The following is an 18,915-nucleotide window of genomic DNA, read 5'->3' as shown; positions in this document are numbered from 1 at the left end:
GCAGTTGCGAGGTTGTACTACAGACCCCCTAATTGTGGGAGAGAATGGAATAGGAAATTTGTAAACAGAATAAAATTGATGAACAGGGCATATAGGACCAACAACTATGATAGAAATAATAAAAATAAGAGAAAATACAGGAAAATAAGGGAAAAAGCTAAGAGATGGTTAAGGAAACCAAAGAGGGAGAATGAGAAGACTGTCTCAAAAATATTAATAAGAACAGTAAAGGATTATACAAATATATCAGTAAAAAGAGAATTGTTAAATGAGAGGTGGGACCCCCGACAGAGAGGATAGTGAGTTAGTAGAGGATAAATGAATTTTACTTTGTCCAACTTGTCCAGTGCCAGTTCCACACTCTTCCCCCACCCCCATCACCAGCTCTGGTGCCTAAGTTGCACAAGAACATTGTGGGCGGACACCAACATATGTAGATTAGCCTAACCTCAAGAGACTTTGAAGGGGAAAGGAACGGAGGAAGGGGAAAGGAATGGAGGCAGCGAGTGATCAGATCCAGATCTGTCCCCCCCCGCCAATGGCTTCTGCAGGGTTGGTAAGAAAAAATAGTCCTGATCTTTAGCCATGGCTCAGTGATAGCTGTTTCACCTCTGAATCAGAAAGTTGTGGGTTCAAGTCCCATAAGAACATAAGAACATAAGAATTAGGAACAGGAGTAGGCCATCTAGCCCCTCAAGCCTGCTCTGCCATTCAACAAGATCATGGCTGATCTGGCCGTGGACTCAGCTCTCCGTAACCCTTAATTCCCTTATTGATTAAAAATCTATCTATCTGTGATTTGAATACATTCAATGAGCTAGCCTCAACTGCTTCCTTGGGCAGAGAATTCCACAGATTCACAACCCTCTGGGAGAAGAAATTCCTTCTCAACTCGGTTTTAAATTAGCTCCCCCGTATTTTGAGGCTGTGCCCCCTAGTTCTAGTCTCCCTGACCAGTGGAAACAACCTCTTTGCCTCTATCTTGTCTATCCCTTTCATTATTTTAAATGTTTCTATAAGATCACCCCTCATCCTTCTGAACTCCAACGAGTAAAGACCCAGTCTACTCAATCTATCATCATAAGGTAACCCCCTCATCTCCGGAATCAGCCTAGTGAATCGTCTCTGTACCCCCTCCAAAGCTAGTATATCCTTCCTTAAGTAAGGTGACCAAAACTGCACACAGTACTCCAGGTGCGGCCTCACCAATAGCCTATACAGTTGCAGCAGGACCTCCAGAGTCTTGAGCACAAGATCTAAGTTGACACTCCAATTCAGTACAAAGGGAGTGCTGCATTGTCGGAGGTGCTGTCTCTCGAATGAGACATTAAAGCGAGGCCCCGTATGCTTTCTCAGGTGGACATAAAAGATCGCATGGCATTATTTCAAGGAAGATCAGGGGAGTTTTCCATTATTTTCCCTCAATCACCAACCCTAATACAGATTATCTGGTTATTACCACATTACAGTGTGTGGGATCTTGCTGTGTGCAAATTGGTTGCCGTGTTCCCTACATTACAACATTAACTACACTTCGAAAGTACTTCATTGGCTTGTAAAGGGCTTCGGGTTGCCCTGTGGTCAAGGCACTATATAAATGCTTGTCTTTCTTGCTTTGATCTATGCTTTTTGATGTTTTAAATGTCTCTATCATGAGTGTAAAGGAGCCATAGTTAATTAACTATTTTAGTGATCCATAGTTTTCAAATAGTCCATTAATATATATTTTGCATTTGTAGGAGAGAAAGTTTGTTGGTGGTTCTGGTCAGATCTGTGAACGATTAATGAGCCACCTTGGAGACTGTGTAAAGCTGCAAAAGCCTGTCATTCGGATTGATCAAACGCAAGATACAGTTGTTGTGGAGACACTGGATCATGAGGAGTTTGAGGTGAGGAAAATGGGCGGTAACAACTGATGATGTACTTTACTCCAAAGTACTCCACAGGATTAGGGATAATGAATAAGGGCCCAGAAATTCCTGGGGGCCTGTCTGTCAGCATAAATCCAGCAGAGTGAATGTCCCACTTGCCTTTGCCCCAGGCCAAAAAACTCCATCCCAAATCTTGGGGCCATTTGTAGAGCCAGATAGTTTGTTGCTGCTTGCAAAGGTGCATCATTGGCATGTTCATGCTGTAACAAAGAGGTCTGGTGTATTGTAATGTTCTAGGATGGATATGGGATTGAAGGACTAGTCCTTTATTTGAATGTAGGGAAGTTAAGGTAGACAGTGTTAAACAGAACAGAAGACTTCACTGATCAGTTGTGCTCTAATGTTCCTTGCAGCAGTCATGGAGGAGGCCTTGCAATGCTTCCCTCCAGGTATGTCTACCTCCAAAGCAATAATCCAGACCAGGTCCAGGCATGTCAAAGTTGTTCATAACACAGGCGACTTACAGCTGTGTGGGATACACAAGTTGGAGCTAACTGGAGCCTCTTTCTCAACCTGCATGGACGTGAAGGCCGTCGTTAAGGACCTTAAGAACATAATGGTTTTCTCAATGACCAGTGTAATGTAGGCATGTGCCTTCTTTGTTTGTGTAATTCTTATTGGAGTCATTATCTATGGGAACATGGAAGTACACAGTGTCACCCACAAAGCTATTCATTGACATGATTTTATTCCTTGAAGCACTCAGAGAGTGCTAAATCCCAAAGGATGAATACATTGTGACAACTTCCAGCAAGTCTTGCGTTGACATGTAGAATTCTTGCATGTTTTCCCACACAATCTGTACATTCAGGGAATGGAAGCCCGTTTTGTTAAGAAATCTGAGGTGGTTAAATGTAGGGGCTCACAAAACAGCATGGGTACCATCTGTTGTCTGTGAACCTTGGGAAGACCAGAAACACTGTGAAATCTATCTCACTGTTGCTTTATTATGATTCCAAACTCAATAAATTCCCTAGCTCTCCTGAAAGGTAAATCATCCATCTAACTAATGCATGCTCGAACTGTACTATGGCTGATATTACAGAGATCCCTCATGGCTGCTTGAAATGGCCATAACAATTGAATGCAGTTGTTGCCTTCATAGCCACAGACAGAGCAGTGTAGGAAGCTGACTGTGGCTGTGTCAGTTGACAGGGCTCCTGCATTGCCCGTTTGGTGGGGTGCACTTTCTCCTTATGTGATCTGTGCTGCCTGCATATTCTTTGGCAGGGTAATATCTGGTAAGCTGCATCCTCTTTAAATGCTGCCTGACTCCTCTTCCTTGTCCCCTCCTGTTCCTCTTCTCCATGATAATGACATGCAAAGGTATGCCCAAAGAGGATGTAACAGCTCCCCCTGAGAAGCCCTCTCTGTAGGTAGGAGTCAAAATCTTCCAGTGGTTCCACAGGCAGCCAAGCCAAGCCTGTGTAGACAGAATGTCAAAAATGTTTTACTCCCAACTGCAATAATTGCAACTCAAACTTTTAGCAATCTTCAGGCTGATCCTGGCTACAGCTGTGCCTTGTATTCCTCACTCTAACTTACCCCTGGTTCATTGTGAGTATAAAACCAGGAAATTCGGCATTGTGGGCGCCACTGGTCCTAAATTCAATTGACATTAATTATGGGACTTGATTTGCGGAGGGCGATTGTGGAAATTCGGGTGGATTGATTTTGGGGTAGAAAGCTGAAAGAAATGGCTTCTGCCTCCCAGGAAAAATACTTGCCCTGATTTTACACTAAAGACATCCTAAAATGAGGTAGAATTTTGGGCTCTGTTTCTTCACTTACCAGATATTTCCCCACAAAATAAAGGAAACGCAACACACTCAGGGGTCATGTAAGTGCCCAAAGCTAAAATTGCTATGGTGGTTCTACAAGTGAAATTCCATGAGTGCCAGTCACTCCATATCACTAATTTTATAATCCTGGCAAAATTGGGGCTGCAGTTCCTAATAACCATTTAATTTTGTATTGGTAAGACCCACATGTAGCTCAAAACACCTGCTCTGTATAAGCATGGGTACCACCAGGCCGTAAGCAATTGTATCTGATGTGATTCTTGAGACTGCTCCCACACACACTGCCCAACTGAAATGAAAGTGCCAGGGTGGATAGGCAGAAGGACCATTTGACCCTGCCCCCCACACCCTCCAGAATACTTGGTAGATTTGGGTTCCACCCCAATTTCCACTCTATCTCCTGTTCCTATGACAAAATTCAACCCCAAGAAGGAGAGGAATTTCTGGACTTGAATCTACACAGAGTTGTCTATTAGTGGGGAGGGTGTTTATTCAACGGAGTAAGATCTTTATGGGCCAAGGGAGTAGGTGGAGGTAATAAAATATGAAAGATGAAAAGAAAATTGTACCTTTTTTTGTTCTCACTTAGGCTAAATATGTTATCAGTGCTATCCCACCAGCCCTCAGTGTAAAGATTCACCATGAACCACCCCTGCCAACTCTGCGAAACCAGCTCATCCAGCGTGTTCCCATGGGAAGTGTGATCAAATGCATGGTATACTACAAGGAAAACTTCTGGAGGAAGAAAGGTTGGTGCCGTTATTGACTTCCGCCGATGCTGCAGGGGGTGGGAGTGAATACAGATCCAGGGCGTTGCGCACCGATAGATGTTACGATCTACAGGGTGCAAATGTTAGCACCAGCGCAAAACTGCCATGGAAGTTCACAGGCATCGTTGAATTTGCCGCGTTTGGTCAGTAATCCCTTAGCGCCCCGTTACTGCCCCCCACAGGCCCTAATGGGAGGAGCAAACCAGGCGAATTTCACCCCCCAAGTTCCTTCTATTTCTCCTTCTATAATATCCTGATAGTCACATGAGGCAACAATAATGGAATTGTTGATTAATCGTGGCAATCACTTTCTATCAATTGGTATAACAGAACCAGACATGTGGCAAGGGAAACCCCAGTGGTAGAAAGCTTTGGGAACCATAAGTCCAATGCTCCCTATTCTCCTAAGCATATTACACTTACCATTTATCATGTCTCAAGTTACTCTTATACTGTATCTGAAAATATTATTTTCTGAACAAATATATCTAATTTGTATTTGAATGAATCAACACTAGCTGCTATCACCATCTCCCTAAGCAGTCCATTCTATAGATTTACCATTCATTCACTGAAAGAATGTTTCGAAAATCAGTTTTGAATGTACCCACTTCAAGTGCAGGCTGTGTCCTCTGGTACTACTGTTCTGAACATGGTGAAATAGCTCCGTCTATATTATCTAGTCCCTTTAGGATCCTAAAAAAACAATGATATCACCTCCCATCTTTGTCTTTTCCAGTGGAAACATGCCCAATTTATACAATGACTCCTCATAATCGGTTCCCCCATACCATCAGTCATTCTGGTTGCCCTTTTCTGTAATACAGAAGGCAAAATGTTGTGGATGCTGAAAATCTGAAATATAAACAGAAAATGTTGGAAATACTCAACAGGCCAGATAGCATCTGTGGGGAGAGAAACAGAGTTACCGTTTCAGGTCTGTAACAAAAGTGTTGCCTAGCCTTTTGAGTATTTCCAGCATTTTCTGTTTATATATCCTCTTCTGGATCCTTTTAATAACTGCAATATCCATTTTGTTCTGCAGTGACCAGAACTGTACACTATTCTAAGTGAGGCCACACCAGTGATTTATAAAGTGGTTCAATATTGATCATTTAATACATCCAAACAGCTGATTTGCTTTACTCACTACATTATTGCAATAGCTTCAATTTATTGTCAATCTGAACCCCAGATCTCTTTCATTTTCCATACACATTATTCTCTTTCCGTTTAACTAATAGTGCCTTCCTGGATTTTTTTTGTTCCCATCTGAAGCACTTCTTTTCTCTACATTGAATTTCATCCGCCACCTGTCTGCCCAATCCCCAAGAATATGCAAATCCTCCTATAGCTTTTTAAATTTGTTCGTGGGATGCAGGCGTCGCTGGCAAGACCAGCATTTATTCTCCATCCCGTTTAGTTTTTCAGTCTGCCACCTTCATTAGTTTTGTATCATCTGCAAATTTAAACACAATGCTTGTGACTCCTTGTTCCAGATCATTTATGAAGATATTTAAAAAATATACATTAAACATTTTACCAGCCAGTTTGAAACTGCTGTCAGAATTAGATGTGATTTATTTCTCTTTAAAATCAGATTACTGCGGTAGCATGATTATTCAAGATGAGGAGTCTCCTATTGGCCTGACTCTGGATGACACCAAACCAGATGGCTCTGTCCCTGCCATCATAGGGTAAGTAGTATACTGACTTAGGCACCTGTAACAGTCACCAGTCACCTCTAGAAGACCGGTGATGAGATTCAGAATGAAATAGGAAGATTTCAGATTGGTTCTGATGAAGAGTATACACCTGAAGTGTCATAACCTGTCTTTTATCTTTCCAGATGCTGACTGACCTGCTTTGTATTTCCAACATTTTTAGTCTTTATTACAACCTACTGTACGATTGGACAGTGATTACTTCTGCTTGGCAATAGTTTATTTGGGGATTTTATTACATTGTGTATGATTGGGGGTAAAATTCCGGTCGGTGGCTTCCTTCGGATGAATGCCTCCGACCCCCAAAAATTCTACAAAAATACCTGGTGGTCCCGGGGAGGCGCCTTTGATTGCGGTCAGAGGCCTTCATTCCCCGTACACACAAAAAAACTGGAGTCACGAGGGCCTGGACCACCAATCACTCTGCAGGATTCTCATTGATAATAATGGGAACTCCGTTTTTACGAGTTTCTATTATTATCAATGAGAATAAACTCTTAAAACAAGAAACACAACATAATAAATAAAAAAACACCGCACATATTTAAAATTAATTGAAATTAAAGTTAATTAAATGTTTTAGAAAAAAAAAATATTTGGAATTTTTAATGTGTTTTAATAGGGTTTAAAATAAACTTACCTTAATGGACAAGGTTTTTACTATAAAAATGTGTATTTAAATTTAATTTTTATATGTTTTAAAACTCTTATGCTGGTAAAAGTAGGCTATGCGCCTGCTTTCACCAGTGTAAAAGTTTGAAGGACATTCGCTGCGCATGAGATGGACAAGTAGCCCAATCTCTTCCGTACGAATATCCTTCTCCTGGGGATGTGGGGATCTGTCAAGAGAAATCTTGGCAGATCGGAAAAGCTGTTTTTTGTCACATGCGCATCATGCCCCGACTTTTGCGAGGCCCGGTGAGGCCGGAATTTAACCCCATATTATTATTCTGTAATGGAAAGTACTGTGGTGGATCTTGACTTTTTGTGATAGTATAAAAACGAGTGTTAGTGAGTCGGCAGTCGAAATACAAATCGGTAGAGATGTAAATCAGGCTGCCGACTTGCGATCGCCCGTTTTACACTGTCGCACAAAGTCAAGATCTATCCCATTGTGTTTTACAGCATTACTCTTAGTTGGAGTTTTTCCTGCATAATTGCACAAAAACAGTGCTGATTTGTATATTTACATTTGTTATTCCCACTTACCTTGATGAGAGTGCAAGGGTGATTGGGGGGAAAATTGATTATAGCCCGTTTTGAGGCGCTAACATCAACTGGCCAGTAAGTTTAGCGCCGGTGATCACGATATTAATTTTTAGCGCCCTAAGAGGTGAGTGCAACGCTAAAAGCAGCGGTGCACATTTCTCTTAGGGCAATATCGGGGTGCTAACTTCAGAACGCTAACCAAGTTTGGCTGAAAGTTTATACATGCATAAAACCCATGTAGATGGTATGGAATAGCGCCCCGGCTTCGGAGGTCAGAACGCCAGCTTTCTGTGGCGTGATTAGCACCAGGCGGTAAGTCTGGCGAAGTAACTGAATTTGTTTTTGGGGTGCTAATAGAGCGTTGCACACTCATTGACGTCACCATTTCAGTGGCACTACAGGGTCAGGCGCTAGGTGTTAGTGTTGCCGCTAAAACCATACTGAAGTTCGCTGCCGGTGCTAAAATCGCTGCGCCCAGTTGATAAGGCCTAAGACACTGCCCTGAGGAACTCCTGCAACGATGTCCTGGGGCTGAGATAATTGGCCTCCCAACCACAACCATCTTCCCTTATCCGAGATATGACTCCAGCCAGTGGAGAGTTTTCATCCTGATCCCCATTGACTTCAATTTTACTCGAGCTCCTTGATGCCACACTTGGTCAAATGCTGCCTTGATGTCAGGACAGTCACTCTCACCTCACCTCTGGAATTCAACTCTCTTGTCCATGTATGGACCAAGGCTGTAATCAGTAATGCAGCCGAGTGGTCCTGGCTGAACCCAAACTGAGCATCGATGAGCAGGTTATTGGTGAGTAAGTCCCGCTTGATAACACTTTCGACGACACCTTCTATCACTTTGTTGATGATGACAAGAGTAGACTGATGGAGCAGTAATTGGCCAGATTGGATTTGTCTTGCATTTTATGGACAGGACATACCTGGGCAGTTTTCCACATTATCGGGTAGATGTCAGTGTTGTAGCTGTACTGGAACAGCTTGGCTAGAGGTGTGGCCAATTCTGGAGCACAAGTCTTCAGCATGACAACCAGGACGTTGTCGGAGGCCATAGCCTTTGCTGTATCCAGTGCACTCAGCTGTTGCCTGATATCATGTGGATTGAATTTAATTGATTGAAGATGGGCTTCTCTGATGGTGGGGACCTCAGGTGGAGGCCAATATGGATCGTCCACTCGACACTTCTGGCTGAAGATGGTTGCAAACGCTTCAGCTTTATCTTCTGCAATCGCGTGCTGGGCTCCGCCATCATTGAGGATGGGGATGTTCATGGAGCCTCCTCCTCCTCCTCCCATTAGTTGTTTAATTATCCACCACCATAATTAATACCATAGGAGTCGAGGCTTGGTTCAAATCATTAAGCTACTTCATTCCACAGTGTGCTGAATGTGCAGAGAAATAATTATAATCGGATTCATTTAGTTATCCCCATGTAATAACACGAGTTGTCTTGCTTCACTTAATAAAACTAACTCCTCTGCATTCTGGCTTTTCAGCTTGTCTTTTCTGGAGTCTTTTTGCCTTGGCTTCAGCTGCTGTTGCAAAAGCTAGGCTGTTTTTTAGGAGTCTGACATATTTCTCTATTCTTGACTGTTCTAATAGAGACATATGCCTCTTTGTATTTATGGTCAGCTGCAAGTCAGGGATAGCTCAGTGAAATCATCAATCGCGGCTACAGAGGATTATGCTTGCCTGTCAGCAGCCATTCATTCAGTCTATTTAAGCCTTCAAATAATGTGGACACATTTGACTGCTGCATAATTGTAGCATCATGGAATAATGTGATGTTTGTGTAGTCAGATACCACTAGTACATTAATTGAACATGGACACAAGAGCTGAATTCTAGAGGTGAGGTGGGAGGGACTGGCCTTGACATCAAGGCAGCATTCAGCTGAGTGTGGCACTAAGGAGGCCTAGTAAAACTGAAGTCAGCGGGGATCATTGGGTTAACTCTCTAGTGCCTGGAGTCATACTTGGCACAAAGGAAGATGGCTGTGGTTGTTGGAGGCCAGTCATCTCAGTCCCAGGACATCGCTGCAGGAATTTCTCAGGGCAGTGTCAAGTATCTCAAGTAATTTCATCATAAGTCCAGAATTGAGGCTGTTTGTTGATGATTGCAGTGTACAGCCCTATTCACAATTCAACAGATAATAAAGCAATCCAGTTCCACATGCAGCAAGACCTGGACAACATTCAAGCTTGGTAATCAGGGACCGAGTGGGAGCTGGCAATGGTCTTTGTGATTGCTGTGGAGCTGTGTCAAATTCAGGTAAAACTTAAAAGCTTACATTTTTGATGGTGGTCTCTAACGGTCCTGCCGGTTAGACCAAATGTGTTCAAGACAGCCCATTTTCAGAAAGTGGTCCTGAAACAGGCTTAGTTAAAACACCAATTGTCATATGCAAAGGGTCGAATGGCTGTTTCTAATGCCCTTTTCTTCAACGTTTACCAGTATGGCGGGTGCCACTCTTCTGGCACAGCAAATATACGCGCATGCTACTCGCCATATTGGGTGCTTAGGTGCCCGTTTTACACCTCTATAATGGGTGTGGCAACAACAAATTTCTCGGCCCATGGGTTCTTAATTTTTTTAAACTTTCAATACACCAACAAAATGAATGCACTCCACATATAGGTGCTGCATGAAAAATTGCATTGAAAGTATTTTTCGAAGTGTGATTTTGAAAGCACATATACAGGTCAGGGCAATTTGGAAGCATATATTTCACCAACTCTTGTCTTTCAGATTTATCCTTGCTCGTAAAGCACGGCGTTTGGTAAATCTCACAAAGGAAGCTAGGTGAGTGAACCTCATTAAAAGTTACAAATGGTTAATGTCGTGTTTAATAATGAGACTTTAATGGAATATGTATTAGCCACCTAAGCCCTAAGCTCTGGAATTTCCTCCCCAAACTGCTCCATCTCTTTCCTTCTTTAAGATCCTATTTAAAACTTGTCCTTTAACCAAGCCTTTAGTCACTTATCCTGGGGCCCAAAATTCCACATGGACTTTTTTTGACGCAGTTGTAGAGGTACGTCCGATTTTTTAGTGGCCCAACTGTGCCAAAAAAAAGTTCCACGTTTCGCCGGCATAACCTTTCATTTTGGAGCGGTGCAGATGTCCTTAAGCTCTGTGGGTGGAGCTTAAGGTCTGTGCCAAAAAACTGAGGTTACCTGGGTAACGAGGGATGCTCTAAGGGGCTGAGGCACAAATAAAGCATTTCCCCTTTGTAAAATAGATCACTAAGTGAGACTTGGGACAACAGACTGAAATCTCAATATATGAAACAATATGAAATTCCTTCATTCCTTTTCAGCATTTATAGATTTTTTTCATCTCTACAGTATGTGCCACTGCAATCCCGGGCCAAAAGATCACCCCCCCCCCCCCACACCGGCCCGCTTCTATCCCGGGCCGAAAGGACATCGCACCGCTCCACTACCATCCCAGGCCAAAACAATGGCGTCTTCTCTCTGCCGATTTTATCTTCTCTGCGCCGATTTTCTTAAGTGTAGGGAAGGTTTTTCAGAAGGGTGCAGTGCGCCGTTTTAGAAAAAAATCGTACTTGGCCAAACTCGTTTAAATGGCCAGATGTGGCACACCCGGCAAGTTTCCCCCGCAAGTGACATCAAACAATCGAGAACTAAAAAAATCGGACTTACCTATTTAGAATGGCGCAGAAACTTTGGCGAAACTTTAAGACAGAGATAGACAGTTTCTTAACCGATAAGGGAATAAGGGGTTATGGGGAGCGGGCAGGGAAGTGGACCTGAGTCCATGATCGGATCAGCCATGATGGTATTAAATGGCGGAGCAGGCTCGAGGGGGGCATATGGCCTACTCCTGCTCCTATTTTTTATATTCTTATGTTCTTATGAAACTTGCAGATTTTAGTATGCTCAAAAGAAAACAGCGTAGGCCACAAAAAACAGTGCAGAATGGTGGCGAAAATTCAGTCCCTGATATCTCCTTGTTTGGCTCAGTGTCAATTTTTGTGATTGGACTCCTGTGAAGTATCTTGGGACGTTTTCCTACATTTAAAGTGCTATATAAATGCATGTTGTTGTATTTGCCAGCAATCGTAAACAGCTAATTACTTTTGTAATTAACTGGGTTGATTCCTGGGATGAAGGGGTTGTCTTATGAGGAAAGGTTGAGCATGTTGTACCTGTACTCATTGGAGTTTAGAAGAATGAGAGGTGATCTTATTGAAATATATAAGATTCTGAAGCGGCTTGACAGGGTGGATGCTGAGAGGATGATTCCCCTTGTGGGGGAATCTAGAACAAGGGGGCATAGTTTCAGAATAAGTGGTCGTCCATTTAAGATGGAAATGAGTAGGAATTTCTTCTGTCTGAGGGTCATGAGTCTTTGGAATTCTCTACCCCAGAGAGCTGTGGAGGTTGAGTCATTGAATATATTCAAGGCTGAGCTGGTCAGATCTTGAACTATAGTGGAGTCAAGAGTTATGGGGAGTGGGCAGGAAAGTGGAGTTGAGGCCAAGATCAGATTAGCCATGATCTTACTGAATGGAGCAGACTCGGGGGGCCGAATGGCCTATTGCTGCTCCTATTTCTTATGTTATTATGCAAAAAGCACTTTAAAATTTACTTGTGGGTAAAACAAAACCCATTTGTCAGGGCTAAACTGCTAGGCCTGAGACTCCTACAACTGTCCTCCTGCACACATTGCTCCATTGGTATTCAGATATATCGCTGCTTCACTCATCATTAATCAGTACATTAATCTCTGCTTACTTGATCTGCTTGGTCATTAGAGTTTTGGTCTACTGATGCTATAGTGTTCATTATGAAAACACTGCATATAAATCACCAGTTTATATGATTTAGTATGATTTAACAAGGACGTTATTTACAAACCTCTGACAAATTAGTAACTGAACTACAAATGGCTGCATATGGAAGTCATAACATAGAGTAACCTGAAACCAGCATCTATTTTATTTGTCACTGCTTATTTTACAGTGTGTGACCTGGATTATTTTTTTGTTATGCAGGAAGCAGAAGATTTGTGAGATTTATGCCAAGGTCCTTGAGTCTGAGGAGGCATTGCATGTAAGCTATTTCTTCTCTTCCTTTCTTATAGGTTTAGCCTGTTTTTTTTTATTCGTTCCTGGGATGTGGGCGTCGCTGGCAAGGCCAGCATTTATTGCCCATCCCTAATGGCCCTTGAGAAGGTGGTGATGAGCCGCCTTCTTGAACCGCTGTAGTCTCTGTGGTGAAGGTACTCCCACAGTGCTGTTCGGGAGGAAGCTCTAGGATTTTGACCCAGCGACGATGAAGGAACAGCGATATACTTCCAAGTCAGGATGGTGTGGGGAACTTGCAGGTGATGGTGTTCCCATGCCTTTGTCCTTCTGGGTGGTAGAGGTCACGGGTTTGGGAGGTGCTGCTGAAGAAGCCTTCGCGGGTTGCTGATATTTGATGATATTCAATCATATTTAGTATGATGAATCTGTCAAAAACATATTTCACCTTGAAGGAGAGCGATCTTCATCCTATGTTTCTGTAATTTATTTCAAGAAAAATAAATGTGTAGGACCATCTCTTTGTACCACGATTCTGAATATTGATCTAGTCTCAATATCAACTCATGAAAATTAGAAAATATTTAAAACAGCTTTTTGCTTGTTAAGGTCTTGTTAAAAGGATAATCCTGAGAAACTCATACAGAACTAGGATAAACACAAAAAATGAATATTGAACCACAGTTCAGAACAGGTGTCAATCAGTTGCGAATAGTGCACAACATGGATGTAATATCTTAGTGCAGAGGACCAGGTGGGAGCAGCAAATAGGAGATGCACGCTTGTTCAACTGCCCATGCAACAGATCTACCGTAACAGAATCAGCTACCTAGGCATGAACTACAGTGAACCACAATTATCAAATGATTAGGGTCACCTCACTGAAGAGTGCTATCTTGTACATGGAGACCAGTAGGAACACTCAACTATCTGCACTAAACAACTAGAGCTATAAAGGCCACCACTCTCCTCAACTTTTATAACAAAGGATACTTCCTAGACACCCACAGAGACACACATGAATAATTTCCATTTCCATGCACTACCTGGCAAGAAAGCAACTGAAGCCCTGTTTCGCCACACATTTATCTACATTCAATACAGTAGTAGCCCCACAGTCACAGCAAAGCAGCAATTTTTTAAATTAGCAGTCTCACTAAAATACAATGGGGACAAAGATATTTGGCTCTTCTGGTGCACTTCCTTGTAATAATCAAAAAGGCTAATGGGATACTGGCCTTCGTATCTTGAGGACTAGAATATAAAGGGGGTAGAAGTTATGCTGCAGCTATACAAAACCCTGGTTAGATCACACCTTGAGTACTGTGAGCAGTTCTGGGCACCACACTGCACGAAGGATATATCGGCCTTGTAGGTTTACCAAAATGATACCTGGCCTTCTGGGGTTAAGTTACGAGGCGAGATTACACAAATAAGGGTTGTATGCCCTGCAATTTAGAAGGTTGCGGGGTGATCTGATCGATGTTTTCAAGATATTAAGGGGAACAGATAGGGTAGATAGAGAGAAACTATTTCTGCTGGTTAAGGATACTAGGATTGCGGGCATAGTCTAATAATCTCAGGAGTAAAATTAGGAAACACTTCTACACACAAAGGGCTCAATTTTCCACATGGGTGATTTTTGGCACAGCTGAAGAGGTATGTATGATTTTTTTAGTGGCCCAAATGCGCCCCCCAAAAAAAGTCCAAGTTTTGCCAGAATTAACTTTGAATTTGGAGCAGCGCAGATTGGCCTTAAGCTTTGTGGGTGGAGCTTAAGACCTGCGCCAAAAACTGATGTTGCTAGGGTAACGAAGGACGCTCAGAAGGGCTGAAGTCAGAAACAAAGGGCTGAGGCTGGGCTGGAAACTGAAGCCGTTACCTTCCTGGGCCGAAAGGACCCTGCACCGGTCCGATGCCTTCAAGGTTGACAGAAAGCAACAAAAGGACGGACAGAGCAGCAAGAAAACCAAGCGCAATGCAGCATTGGCCAGTGAGGATGTGGAGCCTTGCAACAAGCAATGGCGGAGGATCAGACAGCCGCAGTCAGACAGCAGCGACGATGAATTAAGCAGGAGGCCGGCCTGCACCTATCCTGGGCTGAAATTACCCACCCCCCCCCCACCTACCTGCCCTGTCTTCAGCCTCCCGGTCTGCTCCCCTAGCCCTGGCCGAAGGGCTTGCTCGTGTGTTCTCCAGCCCCGAGCCCAGACCGAGTGATCTCCTCCCTCACGGTCAAAGGCTTCCCCCCACCCCCTCTCCCTCCCCGGGTCGGATCGCGGCTGCCGTAGGGGACCAGGTAAGTGGTCCCAAGGCAGAGCCTGCAGCGATGGCCCTTCCCTTTAAGGGAGTTGAAGGAGCCTGCAAACGCGGCAGTGTTGCACGGGACATTGTGCAGCGCTACACAAGTACCACCCCACTTGCGTCCTGTTGCGCTTAGCGCTCCACTTCCTTCCTGGAAACCAATACCCGAATTTTTTTTAATTTGAAAATTATTAGCGTCTGGCTCTCTGAATCCCAGCATCACAGTTGTTTGCAACCATTGTTTGCACAGCAGTTATCACCAATGTTCCCTGCAGATTCCCTCCAGGTTCCCTGGATCACGTGCTCTTAGATTTTCTTTTGGAAAGATTGTCCTCAAAAATCTGCATCCACTGTCAAGGTTCTCAGACTTCAAATTATATATTCAAGCAGAAAGATGTGCTATATCACAGAATTGTGTGTTTTTGTGCCTTTGTATTTTTGTCCAGCCCGTTCATTATGAAGAGAAGAACTGGTGTGAGGAGCAATATTCAGGTGGATGTTACACTGCATACTTCCCTCCAGGAATTATGACTCAGTATGGCAAGTAAGTGCAATAATTTTATTATCTCCATCAGCAGTTAAACACTCGCTGAAGTGTGAATGGATTCAGATTAGGCCTTATAGAGCAGAAAATTGCTAATTTAATCAGTGTTCTAATATGGAGCATTTGTACAGGTTTATTGCCACTACACCAAGTGAAAGTATTCTTCTCCATAGTGATCAGAGGAGTCAGAAACATTTACTGTACCTTCTATGGATCAGATTAAGAGGCTGCTACAGTGGGCGCGCAGGTGCAGTAGCTCCAGGCACCCAAAACTGTGTGGGAGGGGCCCGAAGCACGCCACCCCTAGCCCTGGTCGAATGGCCTCACTGGGGCTGCGTGTGGATCATGCTGCACCTCCCTCGTCCAGCTCCTGCTCTGGCTCCAGCTTCCTCCCCTGTTCAGCTGGCTCTCTCAACCCCCCAGCTCCCGCTCCCCCCCCCCACCCCCCAACAGCTCCCGTTCTGCTGCCCGCTCTCCCCCCCCCAGCTCCCGCTCTGCTGCCCTCCGCCCCCCCCCCCCAGCTCCCGCTCCGAACCCCCCCCCCCCAGCTCCCGCTTCGACCCCTCCGTAACTCCCGCTCCGCCCCCCCCCCCAGCTCCCGCTCCGCTCTCCCCCAGCTCCGGCTTCCCCCGGCCACCTACCTTTAACTCCGGTCCGCTCCCTCTTCCTTCGGCGGGGCCCGCCCGCCTGGCATCTTGCTGGGGGCGGGCCCCGCCCGAAGTCTTGGGCCCGGCTTTTTCACGTTCAGCCTCCTCCCTCTCCTCTCCCCCTACCTCCCTCTCCCTCTCTCCCTCCCTCTCTCTCCTCCATCCCCCTCCTCTCTCCCTCCCTCTCCTCTCCCCCTCCCTCCCTCCCTCTCCTCTCCCCCTCCCTCCCTCTCCTCTCCCCCTCCCTCCCTCCCTCCCTCTCCTCTCCCCCTCCCTCCCTCCCTCTCCCCCTCCCTCCCTCTCCTCCTCCCTCCCTCCTTCCCTCTCCCCTTCCCTCCCTCTCCCCTTCCCTCCCTCTCCCCTTCCCTCCCTCTCCTCCTCCCCCCCTCCCTCCCTCTCCCTTCCTTCCCTCCCTCCCTCCCCCTTCCCTCCCGCTCCCTCTCCCCACCCCTCCTCCCCCCCCTCCTCCTCCTCCTCCGCTCCTCCCCCCCTCCTCCTCCCCCCTACTCCCTAACCCCAAGGTTAGGACTAAGTTTCATTATTGGAGCAAAGTAGATGGATGGAGCTTTAAATTGTATTTTGGTATTATACCTGATATGATTATATCTGAAGGACAAACGAATGACACACAAGCTCTGCAAATGAGGTTGAAATAGGTAAGGATGAGGTTGAAAGAGACCAGGAGTCCGTGTACACTAAATGCTTAACATGTCCAACCAATGCAGAGCAACAATCGACAATGTTGTACCTGTACTACACCTAAGTCAGAGGAAGTCGATATCAGACTATGCAATCCTTTGGTCAGACCACATCTTGAATAATGTGTCCGTTTGGTCACCAATAAACAAGGGAGACATTCAAGCACTGGAAATAGTGCAGAGAAGAGTCAGACAGCTGATCTCTAGTATCAGGTGTCTGAATTATGAGGAAAGACTGTAATGACTTGGGTTTCAGCTTGGAAAGAAGGCATTTGAGAGACCATGTTATATTGGTAAAGAAGACAGTAAATGCTGTGGCAACGGTTCATCTGAAATATTACTTTAAAATAAACAGAGTAGCATAAGTGAACACAAGTTCAAGCTAATAAAAGTTTAGGACTGATATCAGAAGGTTTTTCATCCCGAGTGATCAAAACCTGGAATGGACTTCCACCATTCGGCGGCAGAATGGTGGAAGCAAAATCCCTAAAATAATTTAAGAAACAATTTGATATTTCAATGGGAAAGTCTACGTTTGTTCTGAATAGATAAATTAAGGTGGCAAAAATGCCCTTTCTCATCTGTAAGTATCTTGTGATGTTGATGCTGCCAGTCAGTGCCAAAAATGGAATGATGTTCCATTCTTCCCTGGAGGAGCACAGAAAGGGAAAAACACGGACAAAAACTTGCATCAATGTGCAGTGTCAGTTACAAATATAGATGTACTGGTTTGTATTGACAAGCTGCACATGTGTACATATACATTTCTATTGATTAATTACAGCAGTGTTCAATATTCTAAACATCATGTTATTAATGAATATTTTTGTCTTTGAAGAATCCTGAGAGAGCCATTTCAGAAGATTTACTTTGCTGGCACCGAGACAGCCACCCAGTGGAGTGGATACATGGAGGGTGCTGTACAGGCTGGTGAGAGAGCAGCCAGAGAGGTAGGGGCAAAAAGAATCCTTTACTGTAATAAACTGGCATTTTGCATTGTGCTGTTCATCTGGCTTTATTAAATTGAGGATGTAATAATGTAGATATAGAGAGAGAGGGATGGGTGGACGTGCAAGGTATGTTGGCGTAAGGTTGTGCAGGAGTAGGGTTGGGAAGGCAGAGTGATAGGGATGTGATGAGAGGCACAGCAGGATGAAGTTGATTGTGGCTTTGCACTCTTCTTTCCTGATCTAACAAGATCGTTGAAACGTTTGCTGCACTGCACCCAGGTCCTCCTGACCACAGCCCTGCTGTCCACCTCCTCTGCTATTTGGAGCCAGGCTGTTTTGCTCTGCTGGGGAGGTCTCGTCCCCCCATCAGCAGGGAAGAGGACCTCCCTGCATGCTCTCACTTCCTCCACAATTATATGGAGGGAGTCACCGGAGAACCTGGGTGCAGCCCTCTGCCTCTGTGCAGTCATCTCTGGTTGTGTGTGCAGCAGTGGAATTGTGAAGTGCACTGACTGCACACTCCTAGATGGAACTTCAAATGCAATGTGGTCATGGCTCCTTTAAATATCCCGACTGAAAACTCGTCATCGATGATGTCACCAATCCCACACACATTTAATTGGGCCGGGTAACACGCAGGGCGGGCTTAATAGGCCCATTAACATTAAGTTATTCTGTGGAGCGGGATGGAGCCAGCAACGTGGCTGCGACCCACCATGGTGACCACCCGCACCGGACACACCCAGGTAGAGAAAATACTGGGCACGGTGTTCCTTTGTAAGTGTGACTAAATCATGCAGTGAGATAGAAATAGCTTTTGCATAAGTGGAAACATTCCTGGGACCTCACTACTGACAGATCTGTTTGTATATCGCATGCAGCATGCAATTTAAATGCATCTTTACTACTGGACTCTCATCTGCTGCTGGTTTTTAACTATTATTTACTCTGCATGATTTGGCAGATGTCACGTTGAGCCCATGGGAAGTGAAATTTACAATGCCTGCGATAGATTGACTAGCATTCCTGTGTCAGCCTTGGCTCAGTGGTTACACTCGCCTCTAGTCAGAAGGATGTGGATTTAAGTCCTACTCCAGAGTCGAGCACATAATCTAGGCTGACACTTAGAGCAATACTGAGGGAGTGCTGAACTGAAGTGCCAACCTAGATTAAACTGAGGCCCTGTCTATCCTCTCCGATGGAAGTAAAAGATCCTATGGCACTATCTGAAGAGTTCTCCTGGACAACATTTATCACTCAACCAACAGCAC

General features: G+C 44.6%; 1 protein-coding gene across 2 annotated transcripts in view; it reads left to right on the top strand.

Annotated features, from left to right (window-relative positions):
• mao (monoamine oxidase) overlaps window positions 1-18,915 on the top strand; it is a 270,332-nt gene that overhangs the window by 211,819 nt on the left and 39,598 nt on the right. For both annotated transcript variants that reach the window (XM_070893439.1, XM_070893440.1), the window contains exons 7-13: window positions 1,740-1,889; window positions 4,323-4,482; window positions 6,104-6,200; window positions 10,200-10,253; window positions 12,472-12,529; window positions 15,252-15,349; window positions 17,533-17,644. In XM_070893439.1, the coding sequence (XP_070749540.1) occupies window positions 1,740-1,889; window positions 4,323-4,482; window positions 6,104-6,200; window positions 10,200-10,253; window positions 12,472-12,529; window positions 15,252-15,349; window positions 17,533-17,644 (729 nt within the window). The remainder of the gene's footprint in view (window positions 1-1,739; window positions 1,890-4,322; window positions 4,483-6,103; window positions 6,201-10,199; window positions 10,254-12,471; window positions 12,530-15,251; window positions 15,350-17,532; window positions 17,645-18,915) is intronic.

The sequence above is a fragment of the Pristiophorus japonicus genome, chromosome 11 (assembly GCF_044704955.1).
Source record: "Pristiophorus japonicus isolate sPriJap1 chromosome 11, sPriJap1.hap1, whole genome shotgun sequence".
Lineage (NCBI taxonomy): Eukaryota > Metazoa > Chordata > Chondrichthyes > Pristiophoridae > Pristiophorus > Pristiophorus japonicus.
This window is presented reverse-complemented; position numbering and strand designations above follow the sequence as displayed.